This window comes from Marmota monax, unplaced genomic scaffold (genome assembly GCF_021218885.2).
Source record: "Marmota monax isolate L192 unplaced genomic scaffold, Marmota_monax_Labrador192_F-V1.1 WCK01_AAM20220418_F8-fsc00118, whole genome shotgun sequence".
Taxonomy (NCBI): Eukaryota; Metazoa; Chordata; class Mammalia; order Rodentia; family Sciuridae; genus Marmota; species Marmota monax.
The window spans coordinates 3,079,895-3,107,500 of record NW_026695231.1 but is presented as its reverse complement, the minus strand read 5'-3'; the positions used below and the strand labels follow the sequence as shown (position 1 = coordinate 3,107,500).

General features: G+C 37.9%; 1 protein-coding gene across 1 annotated transcript in view; it reads left to right on the top strand.

Moving 5' to 3' along the window:
• Ush2a (usherin) overlaps window positions 1–27,606 on the top strand; it is a 763,436-nt gene that overhangs the window by 685,232 nt on the left and 50,598 nt on the right. The window contains exons 61-62 of the mRNA XM_046438452.2: window positions 20,178–20,405; window positions 25,491–27,007. Of these exons, the coding sequence (XP_046294408.1) occupies window positions 20,178–20,405; window positions 25,491–27,007 (1,745 nt within the window). The remainder of the gene's footprint in view (window positions 1–20,177; window positions 20,406–25,490; window positions 27,008–27,606) is intronic.

Here is a 27,606-nt window from a genome sequence, read left to right as displayed (position 1 = left end):
AGCACATTTGGGCCCAACATAGTGAGGGTCTCAGGAGAGTCGATTGCCTTGTCCTTTCTGCTTCTATTACCTGGTCATCATACCACAAGCCTTGGCACTTTTTCCTTAACAGAGCAATAATTATTTGTTAGTGGAATATATGCTTATTATTTCAGAAATTAAAGTTGTTAGGGGACATTGTGCATCCAGGTCCCTGTGGCTGGAGGACCACATCTGTTAGGAATAAATCACTTTTAAAAAATTACATTAGTCTCACAGACGGTCAAGAATGGAGCGAAGGGAGGGAGGTGCGAATGGGGTGAGGAAACTGGATTTTAAATCTTGTGGAATAGAGTGTGGTCAATATGTTGTCAGCACATTAGAGTGTTCAAACATCAACTCTATATTTCCCTTCTTTGAACCCCAGATGGCCAATTAACAGTATGTGCTATTTATTCATTACAAAATAGGCAAGGTAAATTGAATGGCTAGATTGGCTAATAAGAATTCTTAGCAAGGAGTGAAATTTTAAAATGATGCATGAGGAGAGCCCCAAACAAACAAACCAACAAACAAAAATCTTTGGGGAATTCCAGAAAAAGATCTGAAAGAATTTTCCTCTTAAATGTATCTGGAATTTCAACAGACACAGGAAAATTTAAATGGAAACATTCCCTTTGCATAAATTATCTTCATAAAACACGTTCCCTTCAATTCCCTCATTCGTATTTGCTTAGAGTTCCCTATTTCTTCCTACGGCAAAAAGACAGTCTTAAATTACTTCCAGCAATTATTAGTATCATTAGAGTGTTTGGATGCCTCATTTTACAGCAAGCCATGCTTTTCCCTTTTTATTTGCTATTTAGTAGCTTCTCTATTCATCTCTGAGCTGCAACCAGCAAATGAGAAACTGGTGAATTTCCTTGATCTTGTGAATATGCACTTTTGCAAATATGAAAGAAGTTGGGAAGGGATTATAAAATGCTTTATTTATATAATTAAAATCCCACTGAAAAATGTGAAGTAAACATAGTAATTCATGCATTTTTTCATTGTGGCCCAAAGATTATATGTTACTATCTGCCACTGATTCCTGTAAATAACTCTCAATATTATCTCTCTCTCTCCCTCCCAAAGATATATATATATATATATATATATATATATATATATATATATATATATATCTTTGCAAAATGTTCATTAGAACAAAAAGCTAGAGAAAGTGAGGTCTTGGGGTTTTTCAACTGCTGACACATGCCTTACCAGGCAGTGATAATAGATTGCATGACTTGAGGATCTAGAAGCTAAGCTGATAGAGGTTTCCAGAAATAAGAAGTTCTGAATTTTCACCTTCAAAGTTAGATCCAAAAAGATGGTGTTAAGATTCTTCGTTTTCTTTCTTTTGAGTCACTTAGTCATTCTTATCCTGAAAATGAAAGATCTACATCAGATAACAACTAAAAAAGTTACTTGGTTGAGTACTCCATTGAATGTCAAATATATTATTTAAAAGTATTTCAAAGGTGAATTTTTTTAAAGAAAATGGTTATTTTAGTGTTTGTACTCTAAGGAGAATATTCACTTTTGAGCCCTCCAGCTCAGAACTCCACCCAACATGGTCAGACCCCTTTCTTTCCACCTAGAAGAGCGCCCCCTACTGGGTGTGTCCCCGTACCGTGTAACACTGCTAAGACTGGAAACATGTGAGTAGTTACCATGCACCATTTTTGGAAAATCCTTGCCCCCTCTTGTACTAGAATGACTGCAAGTGTGGAAAAAGACATAGTTGGCTGTAGTTTTCTTTTTACTGCTGTATTATTGCACCCTGTTGGGGGATACATCTGAGCATTTCATGTGTCCTACTTTTAAAACGCCCAGATGGTGGCTACGTGCTTTGGTTTGAATTGGGCAGCCCTCATCTTTCATGCTCTGTAGTCTGCCTAGTTATCAAAGAGACAAGAGACAAGGAAAATCCTTCCATTTTTCAGCTCCTCTTCATCTGTTTCTAGTCACCCACAGTGAATGATGCACTCGCGCGATTGTTAAGATGACAGTCACCATGATAACTGAACATCGCTTCCCTGGGATGGGTAGTTCCCTGTGTACCCGTGGCCTCCCTGCTTCCCTCCCAGTACAGAACCCTTGGCGGTGTAACTGATTACTTGCAGTCTTGTAAGTAACACAGGAATGAGAGGCAGTGTAAATATTTTATACCTTGCCCAAACCACTTATATTTGCATTGGTCTTCTTCACTCTGGTCTTTAAGATTAACAGAAAATTTAAATCAAATCATTCAACCTGAGAAATAGTCAAAAGAACTAATAAAATAAATGTAACAGTGTAACTGGTTAAAATAGCCCAAGTGCATAATAGAGGTTGAGTATGATTTTGTGACATGCACATTTTATAGGGCCTTTGTCTCCAACTAGATTCTTCAAAGTGCCATCTGGGCAGTGACCATTGGTATCATTTTTACCAATAATAGTCAGCACTTCCCACTGGGAAATTAGTCAAGGGAATGAGATTTTTTTTTTTAACAAATTATCTTCAAGCATTTATCTCTCAAAAAGTATTACCAGACTGTCCATTTCAAGGAAACAACCTAAGTGATTTACTTGTTATTACTTTAGAATTTTATTCATCATAAAATAGCAATCAAATTTTATCTTATTTTCAAAGAGGAAAAGGTTTTGCTTTGTTTTATTAACAATCACTTTGCTGAAGAAAAAAATGTTAATGTAGGCCAATGGTCTCTAAACATTTTGGAATGTGCATTCCCATAATAATTTTAGCACATATGTCCAGAATGTGTATTTGCTTATTTATAAATTATAAAATATGTATTAATTAACTAACATACCATAAATAGTCATTTGTCATTTTAAGGGAGTAGATGTAGGTAAAACATCCTAAAATATTTAATCATGAGCTAATGTTATCAATAGTATCTCAAGGCATGTACACACTCACTAAAAGACTCATTACTAATAATTATAGATGTCGATCTATTTTCTAAGTGGTCCCTTGATAATTTCAAAAGCTAGTGTCCACTTTAGTCCAATGCAGTTGAAACATCTGTTTGGCTAATAGAGAGCTTGAAGTAAGAAGTATCTAATTGGCCATTTATTTATTCTTTATTTTTGTTAGTAATATATTCAAACCATGTCTTTTCATTCTTTCAGGAATTCTGGAAGTTCAAACATAACATACTTAGAACCAGATAATATAATCCACAACCCCACTTTGCATGGAACCATAAATTCTAATATATCACTATACACTAAAAGTAAACAAATAAATAGGATGAATATCACCAGCTCTTTAACATTGTAAAACTCCCATTCTTCTCTTTTCAGGGACTGATCTAGAACTTAATTTATTCACTCATTCATTCACTCCTCCATGTGTGAACACCTAACATATAACCACTGAGTAAAGGGTGATGAATAACCAGACAAAAACTCTTCCTTCTTGGAGCTTTTATGATAATGAGGAAATAAAGAAGATAAGTCCAATGGAGAAAACAAAAGCATAAATGGGCAATAAGAACTGTGTCGTCCAGTTAGGGGACTGTTGTGTTGTCTAGTCCTGGGGGTGAGGGAGGAATGGTGCTCTGTTGGTAGAGTGAAGGTCTGTTTACCATTGCAGGGCCAGGGAAGACCATCTCCCAAGAATGTAACTTTGCAGTAGAGATTTAAAGGTGGAAAATAAACCATGAAGTTAATTAGAAGAAGCTTAGCTCAGATATGAAAATGTATAACCTAACTCTAGGCTTCAGGAGTCTGGGTTTGGTCCCTGGGTGGTCCAATTAATCTGCAAGAACTATCAGCATGTGTACTGACCTTCAGCCCAGGACTCTGAAAGGTCATTTTCCACTCTGACATCCTTTTGACACCTAGGCAAGGAAAAGATAAACACTTCATTGCTAAGCAATGTATGACAGCCATCAGATAAACTGTGTAATATAGGCATTTTCCTAGTGTTGAAATCTGTTCCTTGAGTTCATAACCCTCACAAACTGGTAATGAAGTCTTCCTTAAGTATAAGTCCATCACTTGGTTTCCTAACATCCTTTATTTCTCCCCATATATTCTTTTAAAATGCCCCATAATCCAGGTTAACCAAAATAGAACTCATTCATTGCAAAATAGAAAGAAAACTCATCTAATTACTTATTCCATATCCAGGCACAGGAGCTCCTGTTAATGTTACCATCTTTCTTTGTATCTTTCATATTTCCACCTTGGTCACTTATAGCCTCCAAAATAAATAAGTATAACTACCTCAATATGTACAAAGAGGGCCAAAAGAAGTGAATGAGTGCTTATATGGATGACATACAAAAAAATAAAAACAGATACAATATAGACAAGTTATTTCTGTAATAATAAGTTACCAGGCCAGTAATGATATTTACAACATCTCCCTGAGGAGTAGGGGTATTTGGCTGATGACTTGTTCCTAAATGATTTGAGGGGTTTTATTAAATTTTATATATATTTTTTAATTTTATATAAATATATACATATATATATATAAGTATATATATTTATGTTGTTGATGGACCTTTATTTTATTTTTAGGCAGTGCTGAGAATCAAATTCAGTGCCTCATTCCAGGCAAGCACTCTACCACTGAGGCACAACCCCAGCCCCTCATTTGAGTTCTAGGTAGTTATTTCCTTCATGGATTTGCACTGGTCTTCCACGAACCTGAAAAGGAAATTCATTAAAGAGAAAAAGGCAAAGATTTCCAGGCTCTTGCCTAAACTTGCCAAACTTCATTATATATTGTATTCCTATTCTATTTATCTTATCAACCACCCCAGGCACTAACCTAAGCTTGTTTTTCTCCTTCTCTCTCCTGTTATTTGTTTCCTTGCCTAGTGACTCAAAGTTATCCAAATGTCAAGATAACAATCTTCTACATTCAATTCTATAGAACCATTATTAGAGCATTCCTCTCCTAAATCTCTAAATTAGAAGATTCCAGGATCTTAATTACGGTAAATAAAAGTTCAGCAAGTTGGTCTTTAGTTCTTATGGTGTTGGAAGAGATTTCTCCCTTCCCCACCCTTCTACTTCCTGTCTCCAGGGATTCCCACACCAGATATGATGACCACAATGCTAACTCTAAATTTTCTTCTGAAAGGTTCTGTGAGTTTTAAATATGTTTTAATTTTTTTTAGATCTTGCATTGAATAATAGAATGCTACTCTTCTATCATACAGATATACTGCATTGCCTATATATTGATTAAAATTTAAAGTCCATCCATTCATTGAAATGTCTTATGCTTTCCTAAGCCCAGGATGATTTCTTTAACATACATCTTTGGTACTTGATTTCTCTATGAATCTTAAATTACTAATGGGTTCCACTTTCTAAAATCCAAAATTTGTGCCTTCTGCTTTTTCCCTACTCCCTTTAGTGACTAGTTCCGTGCTATAAAAAGAGTAGACACTAAATAAAATATTTGACTATGGGTTTAACCCTCAGACCAAAAACCAATCTCAGCAATTTTCTTTGCTAAGAACATTAAACAAAGCATAAAACTGAATTTAAACTATTGCCCTTGGGAATGAATGGACCTCCATGTTTCCTTAGCTGCTCCTATTAGCAAAGGTCAGATACAGAGTGCTCTTCTTGAGTGCCAACTATGTGCCAGGTATTTTCACAAAAGCCATCTGGTCCTCAGAAAACTCATGAGAAATATATTAGCTATTATAAATAGAGACTCAGAAAAAGGAACCAATTTGCCTAGAATCTCTGTAGTGATAGAGCCAAGACTTGAAATCAGGTCTTCTAAGTCATCTGCTGGATGCTCAAAGATTGCCTTCTTCCCAGACCTTAGTCACAGGACTTCCTGGGAAGGAACAAACCTTGCACATGAGACAGGAGTTCATTTTTGCCTTTTTGCTAAGATGAAACAAGCAAAATACTAGATTCTAGAAAAATTAATAATTTACTCCAATGCCACACTCATAGCACATTTTCTGTCCTCAGTCAGAATTTCTTTTCCTATTTTGCCCAAAAATCTAGTAAAAAATGATTGTGTGAGGTTAAAAACAATCTTTGATCTGCCTGGATGAAAATAAGAGCCACAACTTCTAGTTCTCAGAACAAATAAATGTTGTTTTTATTTTTAATTAAGTATGCTTAGCTTAAGTACATTTTCTCTTAAGGTGTAATGACTAAACCATGATCATTTCTTTTTGTTTATTCATTTAAAACGCAAATAAAAGCAGATAATCAATAGATCATAATCTAAAACTAGAGGATTTACAAGTTAATAAGCTTGAGTCAATAGATATTCCATAACGAAGCTCTCAATGCTGAACCTGACATAATTTGCTTTGCGCTAAGCTGGTTGACTTAATGCTTTAATTTAATTCCAATATTAACTGAAAAATCCAAAGAAAAAAGGAAATTTAAATCCTATTATATTAAAATTTTTTTCCAAGCAACAACTCAATATCATGCCACAACTGCTTTCGTGTGCTATCAATGTCTACTCAACCACCTGAGTTATGATTATTCCAAACCAGTTAACCCCTTTGGAGCCTGGTACAAGTGACTTTCTCAGAGATCTATCTTTGCAACAGCTTTTCTGTTAGCCTTAACTGTCATTACAGTTTTGTCTTATAATGTATGCTTTTCCTGACTTGTAGCCAAATTATTAGAGTTGTTTCATTAGAAAAGCAATCTCTCTCTCTCTCTCTCTCTCTCTCTCTCTCTCTCTCTCTCTCTCTCTCTCTGTCATATATATATATATATATATATATATATATATATATATATATATATATATATATATATATATATATTTGTAAAATTCACACTGATTCCCCCGAAAGCAAAGCAATAGGCAGGTCTAGGTCAAATAGCACAGGGAAGCCTTTCTTTGTTCTCTGAAAGAAAGATATGAGAAGCTATCTTTACTAAAAAAATGGTACTTACCCAATGGCTTCTCCTTTCAAAGTCTGGTGGTGTTAGTGGGGGTGGTGAGAGCAATCCAATGCAATATCCAACATACCTTCAAAGTTATGAGCACAGTGCTCCATTCTGAATGCCTCCGGTCAAATCCTGGTTCTGCCCCTTATAACTATATGACCATGGACAATTTGCTTCAACTATCTTTTCATCCATTTCCTTATCTGAAAAATGAGGGTAATAATACTGTCTGCCTTGTGAGGTTGTTTTAAGGCTTAAACAATTTAATATACATAAAGTACTTGAAAAGCACTCACTGTAATAACCCTTGAGATGCTCTTTAGGAGAAGAAGTAAAAGGATAAAGAACTTATACTGAGGATAATTTTGAGAATAGCAGCATCAGTCACTGAATATAGTGGTCAGACGTCTTTGAGAACAGTTAGTTATATGTGCAGAGCCAAAGCCCTGAACATCTCCTTTGTTACCATTCTTATGACATCATTTGTGAGTTCTTGGGTCTGGATTTTTATTTGTGCCTTGTCTGTCCCAGGACAGCCAGGGTAGCAGTGTGTTTTGGCTGCCTCTTAACTAAACCAACTTCAGCTCTTTGGTCCCAAGAATGTTATGACCAAAAATATGTCAGTTCACTTTGCTAGAATATGTGAACTAAAAGTTATACACTGGCTGTTTACCATGAGAGAGTCTTTTCTATTCTGAAAGCATAGTCCGAAAACAGAAAGGAAGCCTCATTGATTTTTAGGATGAACATTGTTTTTTTCACATTTCCCTGTCTCTGAAATCGCACGCCTCTAACAATCTCACATCCGTTGTAGGTGGCAGTTGCTCCCTACTTGTTATTTCCTATGCCTGCACAAACTTGACCGCTGCTGATCACATTCTCATCAATTCAGTTATGTGCATTGTTGGCAACTACACATGTTGAGGTTAATTGCCACTTTAAATAAAATAGTACACTATGATTTGGCATTTAAATGAAAAGCTATTGTATATACAAAATAGCACAGAAACAACCATATCATATACAAATTTTAAAAAAGAAAGAAAAACTTATGTCCATACAAATCTAAAGGCGTTTTTCAACAAATAGAAAAAAAAAATCTTAAGTGATAAAAAAAGCATTGTATTCTCATCCAATTAAAAGTATGTTTTTCTTTCTAAGGGGTATATAAAATAGCTTTTTTTAAAGTGACATTGTTTTTAAATAGATGGAATTCTGGATTCAAAAAAATTAGTTATATCCCATGATAATTTTTTTTAAAACAGCTAGCATATTGCCAATAAGATAATGTATTTAAATAAAAGATAATTTATTCATTCAGCAGACATCTATTGAGCACCCATATGGTGCCACACACATTTTGTATCCCTAATCCGTGTCCTCTAAGAGTTCAAGGTCTGGTGGGGAGAAAAGACAGGTAAACAGATCACTCTAATGCAAAACTGCCATAAACAACAGAAAAGCAAAGAAGAGAAGCAAGTAATTCTGTCTGGGGAGTCATGAAACTCTTCCAAATGGAGGTGACATTAAGTTCGTGTTTTTAAGAATGGTTGAAAGTTGCCAGGCACGGAAAGACGTTCCAAGAAAAAGGAAAATTGTGAGGAAAAAGCAAGACCGCATTGAAGAGCAGGCTGTAACTGGTCCCTTGGAGTCAAGAAGCTAGGACATATGGTGCAATGACAAGGGCAAGGCCTGGAGTGGCAGAGGACGTGCTTGGAGGGGCAGGCTTTAGGAGCCCTTGCAGAGGAGGACTGGCAGTCCAAACCACAAGTGCCTCCTGACCAGATCTAGGCTTTGTCATCCCCCAGACTTTCAAATTGGAGAAATCAGAATGTGATTCTTACATTAACTATGGCAGTTAAATAGGATCTAGTAGAATCTAGTCGGGTCAGTAAAATGATGTTTGAATAGAGTTCAGAAGTTTAAGGGCAATTAGCTATCTCTACCTGAAGTTACCCTAATTCTCTTTCCTTGAAAAAAAAAAAAATTGAAAAGCCAGACAAGTATCTCTCGTGTAAAAGCAGAAGTGAGACTACAGAAAATAGAGTAGCCCAAAAAACTTGAAGTTCCCCTGATACTGAGATTTGAACATTAAAGTGTTTGATTCTGCAGCATTCATTTCTCGTAAAGGCTTTGGGACTATCTCAGTCTAAGAGATCCAGTGGTAGTCTGACCAATAACCAGACTTAGAGAGTAAGAAATAGATCTTTTCAGAGACAACCACAGAAAGTAATTCTTGGCCATTTTGTCATCTAATATCAAAGATAGGGACTGAATCTGAAGTTTGGGTTTGAAGATAACCACTGTATCCTCTAACTGATATCTATCATCATTTATAATTTGTGCCAAGAAAAGAAACCTAGGGACACCAGTCTCTATCATTTGACCCTTCCATCTTAAGCAACAACTGACCCAAGGCCAGCAAATCCATTGGCTAGTAAACAACCAATCAGCTCCTCTACGAAGAAACAGAGATGGGGGTCAGATGATTATGATACCACAGCTGTAAGGTGTTGAGACTGGAAATTGATAGCCATGCTGGCCAGCAAAGAAAGAAAGAAAACAAGTTCAAAGAAAGGGAAACAGAAATATCGTGCAGCTCTTGAGAGACCAAGAGAAAAACTCTTTAAGTTTTGACAGTTTTCCAGTTTCAAGGAAAACAGAACTATATTTTATGTGCTTGGGTTCCGGGCTTTCACTTTCTCTTTTATTCTAAAACGTGTCAAAGTGAGTTTCTGTTCCTCATAACTGAATATTCTTGAGTGGAATATAGACTGTGCCAATTTCCACCTTTCCTATAACTGTAGATTGTAAGTTTTAAAGTCTGGACATCATATTTTTATTGGATAATATGATTGACTTCTGTGTTTTATCCTAACATTGTTGAACTCAGTATATTTTTAAATTTATCAGAATGTGTGGGTCGTCAATAACTGTTTCTTACACTTCAAAATTCATAGACCTTGTATTAGTCATGATAGGATAAGATAGGATAGGACAGTCTATTTCAATAAATACAACTCCAAGTCTCAGTGCTTAATAGGACAAAATTGGAAAAAGCCATAGGGTGAGTCTAACTGCCCTTCTCCAATTATATCCCAGATAAGGGAAGAGCAGACTGGAGAGTTCCGCAAGATGTGTCTAAGGTCCAGAACTGAAAGTAGCTTCACCCATTCTGCCCACATCCCATTAACAAGTGTTAGCCACATAGCTCCTATCAATGTGCCGGGAAACTGCAGATTGTAGAGGGGAAGTAAATGGATGTTCAGTGTTAATAACCTCTGCCACATACCTCCTTTTAAGCCTTGCCTTGCAGTGCTTAGGATTACAAGTATAATAATAAATAGAGGGCATCTGTCATAGTTGTTCATCATCTTTCTTTAGATTCTCTTCTTCACTTGATATACTCTCTTCTTTACCCCATCCCTGCAGTTTAAATTCTGTCCACATTCATTGATAGCACACATGGTTTTTGAGCACTAACCCTATACCAGCCACAATTAGAGTTATGGGAGACATAGCAGAGACAATGCAGGCACCTGCCCCAGGACAGCTTCGATTCTGGTGAAGAGAGACAGACGATAAGCAATATTCATAATAAACACATTATGTGGTATGTTGAAAGTGATGAGTGCTTGGAAACTTACGTGTGTGTGTTTGTGTGTGTGTATATCTATCTATATATATAAATTCATATATATGAATTTATATATATACATACATATATGTATATTATGTATATTAAATAAAGCCAATATATATGTGTGTGTATATATATATATATATATGCTCATACATACATATATAACAAGGTAAAGGTAATTAAAACTGGGATATGCAAAGAAGAGAGTAGGCAACTTACAATTTTAAATATGAGTGGTTCTTTGCAACAATGATGTGCAGTTACCCATGCAGACTGTGGGTAATGTAAGTTGCAGACAAAGTAAACATCCATACAGAGGACTCAAGGCAGAAGCTTGTTCAGCGTGTTTGAAGAACAACAGCTAGAAATGTGTGGCTGTCGTGTAGTTTGCATAGCAGAGAATGGTAGTAAATGATGTCAGAAGGGAAATGTGAGAGTGGGCAGGAAGAAAAGGTTTTACTATGAATGACTTGGGGAGCCACTACAGAATTTTGAGCCAAGGAGTGACATGAGCTGATTTATGTTTCAAAAGAAACTCCAACTAGGAATGAGATTCTAGTCTAAAAATAGGGAGACCTGTTAAGGAGACTATCACAGTGGTATAAGTGGAAGAGAATGGCTTGGATCAGGCTGGTAGTAGTAGAGGTGGTGAGAACTGGTAGGATTCTGCATGTATTTTGAAGTTAAATAAATCTAATACTTTCACTTAAGACTAGATGTAGATATAAGAGAAAGAGAACATGAATCCAAAGTTTTTGAACCAACAGCTGAAAGGATAGAATTTCATCAATTGGAAAAGAAAGAGGGGAGAAAGGAGGGAGGGAGATGGGAAGGAGGGAAGAAAGAAAGGGAGAGAGAAAGAAAGGAAAGAAGGGAGGGAGGGAGGGAAAAATAGATTGGTGGTGAAGCAGCTTTGGTGCTTTGGTGAATACATTAGACACATTCCAATCAGGGAAACCAAACACTTGGGGCTTGGAGGAAGGGAACCCATTATAGGAATAAGGGTCATATGACTGCTTTTTGAACTTTTGCAATGGCCCTTTAATGTTTCCTGCTCCCTTTCTTGATCTCTGTCGTGAACTGAATTATGCTCACCCCCCCTATAAATTCATATGTCGGAGTCCCAACCCTCAATGTGACCGTATTTAGAGACAGGACCTTCAAGGCGATGATAGAGATTAAATAAAGCCAGAGGGGTAGGGCCCTGATCCAATCTGATTGGTGTTCTTATAAGAAGAGGATTAGTGACACCAGAGCTCTCTCTTCCTCTCTGTATATACACAGAGATGAGGCCATTTGAAGGCAGCTGCCTAGGCACAAGGCAAGCAGTGAGAACTTACCAGAAACCTGCCCTGACTTACCCTGATCTTGGACTTCCAGACTCCAGAACTGTGAGAAAATAATCTTCTGCTTTTTAAATCACTCAGTCTGAGGCATTTTGCTTTGACAGCCGGAGCAGATTTATACAATTGCCAATATACATTCTTCACAGAGCAACCTGAGGGATCTCTTTAAAGACTAAGTGGAATGAAGTCACTCCCTTGCTTAAAGGCCTCCAATAATTTTTCATTGAACCTGGAATCAGACTCTAAGGCTTTATCTTGGCCTACAGGACTCATACCATCCTGCCCATCACTGTGACCTCTACTCATCCATTCTCCTTCTCACTCTGGGGTTTCAGCTACACTAGCTCCTTCCTGGCAACAAGATCCCAAGTTTGTTCCCACCTTAGAGCTTCAGGCTCTTCCTTGGCCTAAAAGTTTCTCCCCTGATTCTTCACATGACTGGTTTCTTCTTCTTTCTTGCCTAAGGTAACTTCCTCAAGGATCTCTTCCCCTCTCAACTCTTTCCCATCACCTAAGCCCAAACATTAAAATTAGTGTATCCCTTGACTCACTCTCTTCATAATTTATATCAGTTTTTAATTCCTATTTTTTTCTCTTACTGTTTTTTTTCTTTTTATATATTGCTCATTTGACTGCATCATAATACAAAATTAAATAAGGTAGTGACCTTGCCTCCTGTGATTTCTGCTGTACCTTCGGAGTTTAGGAGGATTCCCATTACATAGCAAGTCCTCAATAAATACGTGTTTAATCATAAATTGAAGAAATAAAATACTATGGCTGGAAGATATTTTTTACATTTTATTACAGTTTTGTTAATAGTCTCACAAAATAGATTATCAGAGTAGAATTGCTGGGCCATAGACTATGCACATTTTTAATTTTGATAGATCAGAAGTACTGCTTTTTAATATTTAGTGTAACTGATTTGCCACTTTAAAATTTAATTATCACAAATTTAATTTTTTTTCCTCTTCCCCATTGAAAAATGAGCCATTTCAAAACCATTCTTTTTCCCACCAATGTTTTTATGATAACTGAGGCATCATTGTTCATTTTGCAAGGGCTCTAGCTGTTACTTTATTGATTAAATTGATAAAGTCAATTTGCCTATAAAGGAAATGTAAGTAGCTCCTTCTTTTTTGCATTGAGCCACCATTATGAAATGAATGATGTGAGGGGAAAGTACTGCCCTCCCTTTTCACATATCATTCCTTTTTCTGCATATAGGTATTTGTTAAATAAAGACACTAAAGTGCACACAAACTAACATAAGAATACTCCAAACATAACTTTTTTGGTTTTGTTTTTTATTTTTATTTTTTGGTACTAGGGCACTTTGACCACTGTGCCACATCCTCAGCCCTTTTTAATATTTTATTTAGAGACAGAGTCTCACTGAGTTGCTTAGGGCCTTGGTAAGTTGCTGAGGTTGGCTTTGAACTTGCAATCCTCCTGCCTTAACCTCCTGAGCCACTGAGATTTCAGGAATGTGCCACTGCACCCGGCCAAACCTAACATTTTAAGTTTGAAATTTACAATTGTTATTACAAAGGACCCCTGACTGATCAGCTATGGTCAAATAAGTCACAATCATCCAAAGAGAGGATGTTCACTTATACTTTCTTGTAATCTCTGAAATTTACTTTCTAATATTAGTTAGAATCCAGAGCTAAGAATATGTTAGACCTGTGTGCTCCTTTGAACTAACCTCATTCTGTTTCCCAGTCATAAGTGATATGAATAACATTTTTAGATGTTTGATCTGTACAAGGGTCCAGGCAGGCATGTGGGTGGCTCCATGTGAACATGTCCCATTATTAGGAAAAAAAACAGCTCAGGGGTATAGTGGTGAGGACAAAGGGCAGTAATTTCAGTTCCGTTTTCATAATTCCCACTTTATTTTTAGATCAAAAGAAAACCTGGTTCTAAATAATTTTTGAAATAGAACATAAGATAATAAATAATTTTTTAAAAAATCTTATTCCCAGGAAAATACTTTCCCTCCTTTATACAAATAACAATCTAACTTTTTGGTTGAATAACAATTTAATTAATTAATTGATTGATTCTTAGTGGATTTATTATTTCATCATTCACTGACCATGGTCTATACCATATTAAGGCAAAATTTAAAAGTTCTAACATTATTCTTTCAAATTATATTGGGAAGCTCTTTACACATAATCAGTTCCTTTTTTTTTCCAGTGCCACTTATTATTTCCCAACAAACATTTAAGGTGACATTTATAGCTCTCTCCAATCCTACTACGGTTCTCTTTCTAGCCTTAATCCCCGCTATTTTCTTATACCTACCACACCTGAAATATATTAAATTGCCAGCTCTTTCCCATTTTTTTCTACACTTTCTTCCTTCTGTTCTTTCCTCCAATCCTTCACCTATTTGTTTATTTGTTTTAATTAGTTACACATGACAGTACAATGACCTTGACATATCATACATTTGAATCAGATGGGATATAATATCTCATTTTTCTGAGTATACAGGTTGGGGAATCACATTGGTCATGCATTCACATATACACACACAGTAATAATAATGTCTGTTTCATTCTACTATCCTTCACCTATTTTATCTACTCAAAACCTACATTTTTCCTAGTCTGAATCAAATGCCATCCCTCAAGTTTTCCCCAAATCTTCACTTCCTTCCTTCCAAAGTATTACTATCCTCTTAGTAATTTCCTAGCTCCCATAGTGCTACCATGCTCTGAATTGTGTTTCTCTGTACATTGTTGATTGGTTCTATCTGGTTACAAGCTCTTTAGAATCAAGAGCCTGTGTTTTCCATTTTGTGTCTCCATCAACAGCATCTTTGATATGCAAGATGCTCAAAAATGTCTACAGAGTTGAATGAGGCTCTTGACCAGAAATGCATATTTCCACTGACCATTTTGGCAGCTCCACTTTACCACTTAGTGATGCCACCTAGCACATAACACATTTTACAGGCATATGAAACAAGAGGCCATCAACCTAAAGGGTATTCTGTTTTCCCTTCTTGTGCTCCAAATTGATCTTTGATTCTGAAGTAAATCTGCATGTCTGTGTGTTACCAATGATAAATGTCATTTTTCTTCTTGTCCCACCAGCTCAGATATATGTAGACAGAGAAGGCTATGGTAAAATGTGTGTGTGTTCTTAGTGAAAATTTTCTAACAATGTTTACATTTGTAGTCTTGGAATTTCCATGTTTACTTAACCATGGATAAGAATTCAAGTTTGATAGTTGGTTAATAGATAGTTAAAGAGATCATTTCCTTATCAAGACTGATTGATTTTTGCAAAATGGGTACTAGAAAATAAATATGTTGATCCACCTTTGAGGAACACACATATTAACTTTATACATGAAAAAGAAAAATGGCCCTACAGAATCCATACCTCAAATTATCTGGCTTTCAAACATTTAGAAAAATATTTTGTGTTGATTTGTAAGCATTATAATACATAAAAGTCAGCCAGTTGACAGAATGCATTCCCTCCAGATCCATAGTTTGTAGATAAAGTAAATGAGACCTAGAGCTGCTTCTCACATTTTATTTGTAACAAAAAGCAAAAACTCTGGCTCTTCTCTATAGTTGTCCCTTTATGTTATCATAATGTCAAGTTAAAATAAAACTTATGACAAACTATCTGAATGGTTGATATATTTAAGTCTAGATTGTCTGAAGCTATCTTTGTGCAAAAAAAAAAAAGAGGCAAATTTGATGTCCCTTATTACTTATGTTATGGAATTTGGCATTCATGATAAGTAGAAGGTAAAAAAAAAAAAAATACCACCACCACCACCAAGATGGTCAGGATTTATAAACCAAAACTCATCCATTTTAGAATGAGGAGCCCAGGATAAAGGAGAATGGCAAATGAAAGGCAAAGGCAGAAGAAATCCCATTGGCTTAGAATGCAGTTGATGGAGACCAGGAAGATTAACCCTTTCCAACGAGTAATAAGCACACATAATGCTCTGTTGATGAACACAGCAGGGCTATGCATCACTGTTTTGGTTTATTACTGGGAGCAGGGTAAAAAGATGCTTAAGGGCTAAGGTAAGTGGGTTTAGCGAAAACGCACCACAAAGACCAGAGGGAAAGCTCTGGAAACTGCTGGATCATCAGATCAATAGACTCAAAGATGACTAAGTTAGGTAGCTTTCTGCAGTTTAAACATTTGTGCAGGGAGATCCCCATGCAGCCTTTTATTGACAGCTACAGATCAATGGTAATTTTTGATCATTTTCAACCTACATAAACCTATTGACCCCATGGCCACCTTTGGGGCACTTCAAGTCGTCAAAAATAATCAGAGGAGATGGTGTAAAATTGTCAGACTGCTGAAGACTCCAAGTAGTTTCATGTGTCCCCAGGAGCAGAGTTGAGAGGTTAAAATGTAGTTCAAATTGCCAGCAGAACCTCAACTGCCAGAGTGTTCCAGAGTCTTGTCTTTACGCCTCATAAAATGATGAACTGATTTGTATCCCGACCGACCCTCATGCATATAGGTTCAAAAAGTAAGAAAGAAAAGAGACTAAATCTCATCAGAAATATTAAATCATAGGGAAAGGATTATCTCCAGTAAAAATGTTTTCTCCTGATTTCTTTTATGTTATCCTCTTCATCTGCTGCCTATCAAAAACAACAAATATGCTCTAAATTAAAAATGTAAATAGGATATGGAGGTGACATGGAGTGGAGAGATACAAAAGGGAAACAAATACAAGTTCGTGGCTTGGAAGTCAGAGATAACAAAAAACAGCTCAACAACATCAAGAGCACTGAACCCAGGGGTGCTTAACCACTGAGCCACATCCCCAGCCCTTTTTATTTTTTATTTATATACAGGGTCTCGATAAGTTGCTGAGGCTGGCTTTGAACTTGCAATCCTCCTGCCTCAGCCTCCCAAGACTCTGGGATCAGAGGTGTGGGCCATCATGCCCTGCAGGAAAATATTTTTCAATGATGACTTTTCCTAGTCAATGGGACAGAATGCTACATCTCTAATGAAAGAACTGCATCCAAAATAGTTAAGATCCACACTGCTCAAGCAAAAATTCTGAATTTAAGAAAAATAAGTAGCTGAATAAACCGCCAAGACACAACCCAATTCACAGAATGAATTGCATTCAGATTTTTTCAGTAGAATTCTAAAATAGCAAACGCTGGTGTTGGGTATCCATTCAGGAGAGAATACTACAAATGACTTCCTAAAATGGGCATGAATAAATCGATAAGGATTGCTTTGTCACTTTTAAATTCCCTAACTTTTTCATATGGCCATTACTAATCATTGACAAAAAGCACAGCTATTTAAGAGTGTGTGTTTGTTTGTGTGTGTGTGTGTGTGTGTGTATTGGTAATTCTTCAGAAATAATATTATTTTTATTTTTTCCATATTTTTATTGGTACATTATAGTTGTATATACTGGGGGAATTCATTGTTACATATTCACACATGCACAAAATGTAACAATATAATTTGGCAAATATCATTCCCCAGTCTTTCCTCTTCTCCCTTCTCTCCTCCCTTCCTCTGGTTTCTTTTACTCTACTAATCTTTCTGTGATTCAGGAATAATCAATTAATGTAATATAAGAACTTGTCCTCGGTATAATTTTATGATGCAGAAATTCTCCTTCACATCCCAATATGTGATTAATTCTGCTTTTTTTAAAGGTAAATACAGACCCGATTAAGCAACACGATTGTTGTAATCACCCTTTGTAAGGCTGTACCTCTCTAAACATTTTCTGTGCTGGACATGAGTGAACTTCATGAGATGTGCAGGTCATGTTCTACATTAGATGGTGGAGGTTTTGAGGCCAGGGCATTTTGAATAGTTCTGCTTTCAAGGATCTGAGCCATAAATGTTTATTAAAAGAATCTATAATGAAATCAGTTTTGTTATTTTTTTAATGGTTGCCTGGAGTGTGTTGGATGACTGAATGCCAGTTGTTAATCATTAAGTACTCATGTTACCAAAAGTGTTTGATAGTATTGCCATCTAGGGGCCGAATGGAATTCTCAGCTCTGAAATAAACTGCAATCGAGCAGGTGCTGCTATTGACAATATACATATGTTTTTGCTTTATAGTCCACATGCTTTTCATGTTTCTTATGACAAAAGCTATCTCTAAGTGTCCCCCGACAGCCTACCTTTTTTATATATAATCTGTTAGAGGTGATTACAGTTTGCTTTGGAGCTTATGCTTTTTTTGGCATCTATTACTGAATATTCTGAACAAAGAATTATTCTTTTTTGCATTATTAATCTCCCCCATGTTTGCCCTATTTCCACAGAAAAGGAATCATTTATCAGAAAAGAATGTTTGTAATCAGAACTTGTAGCATCTTCAGATTTAATATTCATTATGGTCATTCGAGTTCTGTGCTATATTTATCTAAAAGACCAATCCAGTGTTGTGGAGAAATAAGTTTTTAAATATTAATGATCTAACTTTTAATATTTTAAAAAAGAGAAATTAGTATTTCTGTAAAATTTGTTTCAGAGTCTGGTCGCTTAGTAAATGTTTAAATATTAAAAGATTTCAAGAGGTTAGCGTGTAATATCATAATGGGACTTATTGAAATAGGAAAATTGACTTTCCAAGTTTTTGATACGTAAAGGAAATTGTATTTTCTCTGCCTGTGTTTAATATTAAGAAATGTTAACACGGTTGAAACCTATAACCCAGAATTCAGGAGAACAGTGTTTTGGATTTTATATAATCATTTCATCTGGAAAATGACTCAGTTTGATTTTGTCACCTTCTTCTAGATTTTATCTGAAATTTGGATATCCTTAACTTAAGAATTTCCTTACATATAACTATGCCTGATGTTCTTGGGTACCTGCTCCCAGAAATAATATCCTCTTACCCACCTCACTTTCCTCCTCCCTTACACATCAAGTAAAGGAGACACTGAAGACTATCACAAACATTTAGTAAACCAAAGCCAACATTACATATTATTAAGTTCAAATATCCTACTAATCCAGTCACAATCTGCTTATCAGCCAGGTGCCATGGTACCTGCCTATAATCTCCGTGACTCTGGAGGCTAAGACAGGAGGATAGGAAGTTGGAGGGTAGCCTCAGCAACTTAGCGAGACCCTAAGCAACTTTAGTGAGACCCTGTCTCAAAATAAAACATAAAAATAGCTGGGAACGTGATTCAATGGTAGGGCACCTCTGGGTTAAAACCCTTTCAATTTTTTTCCTGCTCATGATAATTCTCATCCAGTGGGTATGGTACACAACAGACAATGTTAACGTGTGTGTGTGTGTGTGTGTGTTTACCTATTCACACATTACTACCCCACTTGCAGACATAATTCCTACCTTAAAGAGACATATTCATCCAGTCCAGATGTGGAAAGAGGACCCCAGGGCCTTTCAAAACATAAAGATTCTTAGCTCTCATTTATGCAAAATATGTTAAATGTTTCTCTCCAAGCAGGGAAAAGAAAACATAACCATAACCCTAATGCTGCTATCCCTTTTTTCTTGTCCTTTAAATCAACAAAAAAACCTAATTCTCAAAGCCTAGGTAACAACTTCTTTGGGTATGTTTCATGGTTTTAGTTATGGTGCTTTTAAAAAATGAGAATATTTTCACATTCATATTAACAGCAGGCCTCTCTAAGGGTGTTGTTACATTTATAGTTCAATGGACTTGTTATTGTTTTTTTATGTATGTTAGTTTTATGGAATTTGTGAGATATAAATGCATACCAAGAGAATGAGAGAGGGAGATGAGGGAGAAGGCAAGAGTCTCGTGTATGAACAAATAGCATTGGGGATTAGAGAATTTTTATTGTTCTGACTAAATCTCCAAATGCTCAAAATTAACCTGGTGGACAATTATCCCAGTCTACTTGGGCTCGATAATTTTCATCGCAAAGGGATATAGCACTGATCTCAGGCAACATAGTTTGGCGGGGGCAGGGGGGGGCGGGATACAAAATCTGAAAAGGGAAGGATCCTCCCTGAGCTGCAATTTCTGGGCATCTGAAATCAAATAACATTAGTTAATATATTCAGGGTGTTCAACAAAGACAAGAAAAAAAAACTCACATAATTTTCTTAGTGATAGTTCCAATCTCTGCTATGGTATTTGTGTCCCTGTTGCTGATCTGCTTTGGGGGGCGGGTAGGATAGGGGGTTCAGAGAATGAGCTTCCAGCCATTATTGTCAGTTCCTGAAAGAAAACTGACCTTTCAACTTTCTTGCAGGGAACAAGCCATCAAGCACACCTGTTTGGGTTGGAACCATTCACCACATATCACATTGGTGTGGTGGCTGTAAACCATGCAGGAGAAGTTTCAAGCCCCTGGACACTGATACAAACCTTAGAATCGTCCCCAAGTGAACTGAGCAACTTTACAGTGGAACAGAAAGAGAATGGCCGGGCCTTGCTACTGCAGTGGTCAGAGCCTAAGAGAACCAATGGAATGATTAAGGTAATGTCCACCCTGCATATAAAATCATGTTTAGTGTTCTCCAGATAAATAGATGAGCCCTGACGTGCAATCAGGCCACTGTGGGAAAACTCCTTTCACAGCCTGTTTAATTCTCCTTGATGGCTCCCCAGGGCACTTAATCATAGATCAGAGAAAACTAGCTTATATGTGTGAGTCTTGCTTCCTATGAACACAACACTGTGCTAAATACTGTCCATACATTATCTCATTTAATTCTCATATCAACCCTACTAGGTAGGACCACAAAACCATGAGGCGTACAAAGACCAATAACTCCTCAAACCTACATTGTAAATGATCAAATTGGGATTCAAAGCCAGGAAATCATACCACATCTGAAATTGATTGCTCTTACTGTCATCTGAACTATCTATCCTCCATAGTTGTTTTCCCAAGCCTTGCCTAATTTTCACTTTGAACAGAGCTTACTGAGCAAGCCACAGATGTCTGCTTTCTCCCCAGTTTCTGTAGGGACCCTTAGAAACCGTCTTATCCATGTCACATGTGTATTCCAGACTTCCCAATCCTTGCATACAAAGGAGGTTGCATTTCCTTTAATGTCTGCACTTTGATGCTCTGAACCCTCACCCACATGAAAGCCACGCCTCATCTCCCTGTCTGATGTTCTTCCCCTAGCTTGTTGGCAACTCACCTGTCAGCCCATACTCCTGCCTCTACCTCTAGCCTCCTCTGGTCCTTCACCCCCAGACCTCCCTCCACTACCTTCTGCAGATTGTGGAATCCTTAACCCACAGTTACTATAACCAGGGCCCTCTCCTCTCCCGCTCTTCAAGGTGGCAGAAATTCCCATGCTGTTTCTACCTAGAACAATTAAGACTCAGCTGCAACTTGTAATAATGTTTCCTCGAAAACACTGTGGAGAAATAATGGCAGGAAATTACATGCAGCAATCACAGAACTGAAACTGGAGTTCACAGGTCCAGGTCTGTCTTCATGGTCTTCTCAGTTGCCTTCCTCTCTGCCTAGCTCCAGTCCTGCTACAACTAACAGAAGCAAGTTGCTTCCACCAGCCTGCTGACATGTGACAGACACCAGACTTCCCCCAACCGTAAATTCTGAATCATGGCCCTAAGGCCCCCATGAGAACTCCTCCTTATCAGTGTTTATTTCCCATTCCAGGGCCCGCTTCTCCCTAGCATGATTGACACTTGGCATATTGACTCCTCTTACTTTCATTTACATTTCACCAAATATTTATTGAGCCTCTACTAAGTGCCATGTACTTATTCAAGAGTGAACAAGACAGAAAAGGTCTTGGCTGTCACAGTCCTTACGTGTGTTGGAATAAGCATGTGGGAGTATATGAATGGGGGGATGAGGGTGGGGGACAGAAAGGCAAACAGTAAGCTGGTAAATAAACAAACAAGGGAATTTCAGAAAGCAATGGATGCTCTAAAGAAAATTAAATAGAATAATGTAATTATGCCTGCTCAGGCTATTTTGGAATGGATAATCATTTGAATTGAGTTGACATTTGAGCTGAGCCCTGAATGACAAGACAGAATCAGTCATGTGAAGATATGGGGGCAAAATGTTCCAGACAAAGTGAACAGCAAATGCAAGGCCTGGAGGCAGGAATGAACTTGGTGTTTTCAAGGAAAGGAAAGAAAGGAGGAGAGAAAGATGACACTAGAAGAGGCTGGAGGGGTTGGTCAGAGGCAAGTCACATCACCTTGTGGGCTGTGGCAAGGAAGTGGGAATCCATTCCAAGTGCAATGAAAAATTACTGAAGACTTTAAGCAAAGGAACAGCAAGATCAAATTTATGTTTCTGAAAATCACTCTGGCCGCTGTGTGGAAAATGGACTAGAAAGGGACTAATGGAGTTTAGAATCTATGGGAGAATTCAGGGGGAGAACTGCTGGTAGCCAGAATTACAATGAGCATTGTAAAGTCAAGAAATGTGACTGGATGGGAGACAAATTTAGAAATGGGTTAGTGGACCAAACATTAAGCACAAAGGAAAAAAGAGCACTCCAAGTTTGGGCCTTGAGCCATTTACCAGGAATGGAAAGTTGGAAGATGAATAATAGCTTGAAGGGATAGGTAGGAGTTAGAGGGACAGGTCTGAAACTCCCAGGAGAGCTCTTCACTGGGATGACTATTCGGAATCCATTAGTAGTAGGTAGATGGTCTATAACACCACAGTGCTGGAAGAGATTAACTATGGAGAGAATGTAACTAGCCACATGAGATCCCTAGATCAAGCCCTAAGGCAGACAAAATTTGGAGGTCAAGGGGAGGAAGAGAAGCTAGCAAAGAATACTGAAAAGATAAGGTGGGGGTAGAAAGAAAAATAGGTGAATGGGGCATCCCAAAAGCAAAGAGAAAATATGCCAAATACTGCTGAGAGGTCAAGTATTGGAGTGCAGCAGCAACCCTGCATTTGGAAATTAAGAAATCACAGTGATTTGACAAGAAGATCAAGCAATGGAATGAGAAACCTGAGTGGGGTTCCTTAAGGAGAAAATGACAAGGAAGGAAACGAGGACAGCAACTCATGAGAGAAGTTTAGGGTGGGGCGTGGCTCAGCAGTAGAGCACTTGCCTAGCATGCATGAGGCCCTGGGTTCAATCCCAGCACCTACACCCCTCATAAAAGTAAAGAAGTTTAGTAATGGAACTGTAGCTAGAGAGCTGTGGTGTTGAGAAATCTTATTTCAAAATAGTGAGATACTAGAATACATTTAAACACTAATGGGAATAACCAAAGCAAGAGATCCATTGGTGGTACAGGAGATAACGAGAACAATCATAAGAGTGAAGTTGATAGGAAAGAGAAGGAGCCAGATACAGAGCTTGGGTGGCCTTTTTAAGGACACAGGTACTTCACCCAGGCTCAAAGGAGCAAAGGTCAATACAGAAACCCCTCAACTTATGATGAGGTTACATCCAGATAAACCCATCATTTTTTGAAAACACAAGTTATATTGAAAATGTGTTTACTTCACATAACCTACATAGCTGAGCCCAACCCATGTCAAATGTGCTCCTAACACTAACATTAGCCTACAGTTGAGCAAAATCATCTCATGCAAAGCCTATTTATTTCATCATAGAGTATCTGTGTGACTTACTGAACACCACATTGAAAGCAAAAAAGAAAAATGGCCATATGGGTACCCTTTCTCACCAACATAAAGTCAAATATCACAAGTTGAACTATCGTAAGTCAGGGACCATCTGTAGGATGAGCCCAGATTCACAGGGATAGGGTGGTACTAATCATATGACATGAGAACATCCTCTCTAACTGCTTCTGCTTTCTCACTAAAATATGTGGTCATGTCAGCTGCCAACTGTGGGGGAGGGAAAAGGGTATTGGCAGTTAGTGGGGAAAGAAGAAGACATAAAATAACAACTTTGAGAAATGAGAGGCAACTGTAGGGGGATGAAATAGGATTACAATTTGGCAATCGCCTATTGAAAATTTATGGTAAGAAATTTAAAGTGAGGCCAGTCAGCATGGGTATTAGTAAGCTCTCTGTCACTACTAAGAAATACATGAGGCAATTAACTTATACAGATAAAGGGGTTATTTTGACTCATATTTCGTGAGGTTCAAGATCAGGTCCATGGACCCATGTCCTTGAGCCTCTGGCAAAGGTGACACATCAAGACGGTGGGAGAGCATGGCAGGGCCAAATTTCTTTCATCATGAACCAGAAAGTTAAATAAAAGGAAGAAACTGGGGTGCAACTATTCCCTTTCAAAAGTACACCCCTAAAGATATTAGGACCTCTCATAAGGCCATACCACCTAAGTTTTCTGCCACTTCCCAATAACACCACAAGCATTTAACACATCAACCTTTGGCTCACCAAACCATAACCGTGCATTTGTATTTTTGTCTCCACACTTATTCAGGGGCTTGGGTATAGAGGGAGAGCTGAATTTAATATTTACTAGAGACTATTAGGTGACTAGCAAGGTTCACAAGGGGGTCCAGGGAACCTTAGGTGCTTGTAAGTTGATGGTGGAATTTAAGTGCTCTCCAAAAAAAAATATGCCATCCTCTATATCCTGGGAGCCTCCAACAAGAAAATCAAACCAAAATCTGATAGTCCAACATAAATAAATTTCCAAAAGTTGACACTGTTTAATCTTAAATAGCATTTAAGGATATTAATATTCCAGCCTAAGCTAAGCTTCTTCAGAAAGTACCAAACTAGATGTGCCTTCTAGGAGATTCTGATGTATCTTGTCTCATCTTGAGAATCAGCACCATAGGGCATCATCTAAGGAGTGTGTCCTATCTCTCAGGTGTGTTGAAGCAGGAAAGGAGTGGCAAACCTCTACTCACAGGCATCTACATTCACATTGTTACTTTCCACCTTTCCAATAAATAAATAATGAAAAATGCAGAGATGAAAACTTGCTCTGCATTTGTGTAATGAGCATTTAGATGTTTTTCCCCAGAGCAATAGAAATTTGCCCCCTAAGGAGCCATCAGTATTTCCATAGCCTGCAAGAGAAAACAAGGTAGATTTTTCCATCTCCTTGTCATCAAAGTAATATATGCATGTGTGTGTATTATATATCTATATGTATATTTATACATATGTGTAATACATATGTCATATACACACACATACATGTTTTAATACTGGCATCTTGTAATAACCAATGTTTAAGCACTACAATTTCACTTCCGAAAAAATGCCATGGGATGAGATTAGAAACACGTAGTGTCTATAAAATAGGAGATTTGAATATTCTTCCCTACTTTTAAAAAATAAAAATAGATAAAACCTCATGATAACTATTAGGTAAAGAATAAGATTCAATAGCCTTAGGTTTAGATAAATGCTTACTATTACACAACCTTTTTTTTAAAAAAAAAAAAAACTTTTTTCTCTTTCTGTGGACCATACATTAATTGAAAAAGATCACATTTCCAAAATTAATATCAGAATGTTTCTACTAGATGAGGGTCATCAGGATGAGGAATAGGGTGGATAAAGGCTTAAAAGGGGCTAAATAGCTACACCCAGAAATGACATACTACAAATTATTATCTTTCCTTCTCTCTCTTCTTCCTCCAGAAATACAACATCTTCAGTGATGGTGTTCTGGAGTACACAGGTTTGAGTCGTCAGTTTCTCTTCCGACGCCTGGATCCCTTCACTGTCTACACTCTGACCTTGGAGGCCTGCACCAAGGCAGGCTGTGCCCACACAGCACCCCAGTCTCTCTGGACAGAGGAAGCCCCTCCGGACTCTCAGTTGACTCCTACAGTCCAGTCTGTGGAACCTACCAGTGTAGAGCTCCGCTGGTCTGAGCCTGTTAACCCAAATGGAAAGATAATTCGCTATGAAGTGATTCGCAGATGCTTCGAGGGAAAGGCTTGGGGAAATCAGACAATCCAGGCCAATGAGAAAATTGTTCTCACAGAATATAACTCTGAAAAGAACACATTTATGTATAATGACACAGGTTTGCAGCCATGGATGCAGTATGAATATAAAATCTGCTCTTGGAATTCAGTGGGACATACCTGTAGCTCTTGGACTGTGGTAAGGACATTGCAAGCACCTCCAGAAGGTCTCTTTCCACCGGAGATATCCTATGTATCTATGAATCCCCCCAAACTGCTGATTTCCTGGATCCCACCAGAACAGTCTAATGGTATCATTCAGTCCTACAGGCTTCAAAGGAATGGAATGTTCTATCCTTTCAGCTTTGATGCTGTGACTTTCAGTTATACTGATGATGAACTGCTCCCTTTTTCCACCTACACTTACACAATCCAAGCCTGCACAAGTGGAGGCTGCTCCACCAGCAAACCCACCAACATCACCACTCCCGAAGCTGCTCCATCAGGAGTCAGCCCTCCAGTTCTTTGGGTCATCAGTGCCAGTCAAATAAATGCATCTTGGTCACCACCATCAATTCAAAATGGAAAGATCACTAAATATTTGCTTAAATATGATGGTAAGGAGTACCTGGCAGGACAGAGCTTGTCCCTACTGGTTTCCCATCTTCAGCCTTATACTCAGTACAATTTCTCCCTTATAGCCTGCACAAGTAGAGGATGCACAGCTAGTGTGTCAACATCTGCCTGGACAATGGAGGCCCCACCAGAGAACATGGATCCTCCAACATTGCAAGTCACGGGCTCAGAATCAATAGAAATCACCTGGAAACCCCCAAGAAATCCAAATGGCCAGATCAGAAGTTATGAACTTAGGAGAGATGGAACCATTGTGTACACTGGCCTGGAAACTCGCTATCATGACTTTACCCTCACCCCAGGTGTGGAATATGGCTATACAGTGACTGCCAACAACAGCCAAGGGGGTATTTTGAGTCCACTTGTCAAAGATCGAACCAGTCCCTCTGCACCCTCAGACATGGAACCTCCAAAACTCCATGCCAAGGGCCCTCAGGAGATCTTAGTGAATTGGGACCCTCCAGTGAGGACAAATGGCAATATAATCAATTATACCCTCTTTATCCGTGAGATGTTTGAAAGAGAAACGAAAATTATACACATAAACACAACTCACAGTTCTTCCAGTACACAGTCATTCATAGTAAAACATCTAAAGCCATTTCACAGGTAGGTAGCCAAGCTGGGTGCTCTGAGAGCAATTCACTGTCCTCTCTATGGTGTAAACCCTTGGTCAGTTTCTAATGGAGACACTAAAAGCAAGATGTCCCCAACTCCTGTCCATTTAACCATCTATAGCAGACAGTGCATGTCCTCAACCCAACCAAAGCCTGCTTTCATAACCTCTAGAAAGCAGAATTCTTGTAGGCAAGGTTAAGCATCATTTTTTCAGAAATGTCCATAACTCATCATCCTGTCTAGAACAAGTTATGCAGAGATGGGGCCAGTTCCCTAAATTGAGTCTCTCCTGAAAATATGCCAGACCTGGGGCAGTTCTTAGAGCCCCAGTGGGATTACCTGACCCAGACTGCAAATAGAATGAGGTATTAAAGTACAAAAAAGTACCAGCCAATGATAGCTATTACCAGCCAGACTTGCACAGAACCAAAATGTGTTTTGGGGACAGCCCTTCTTACCTAATCCACCACTTCTTCCAGGGATAATGAGGCTCTTAGGACTATTTCTCTGCTCCTTTTAGGACCCCCTCCATCTTACTCTCATGACTTCTCAGCCAGCAGTACCACATTGCTAGCTCATGTTTTCCTGAC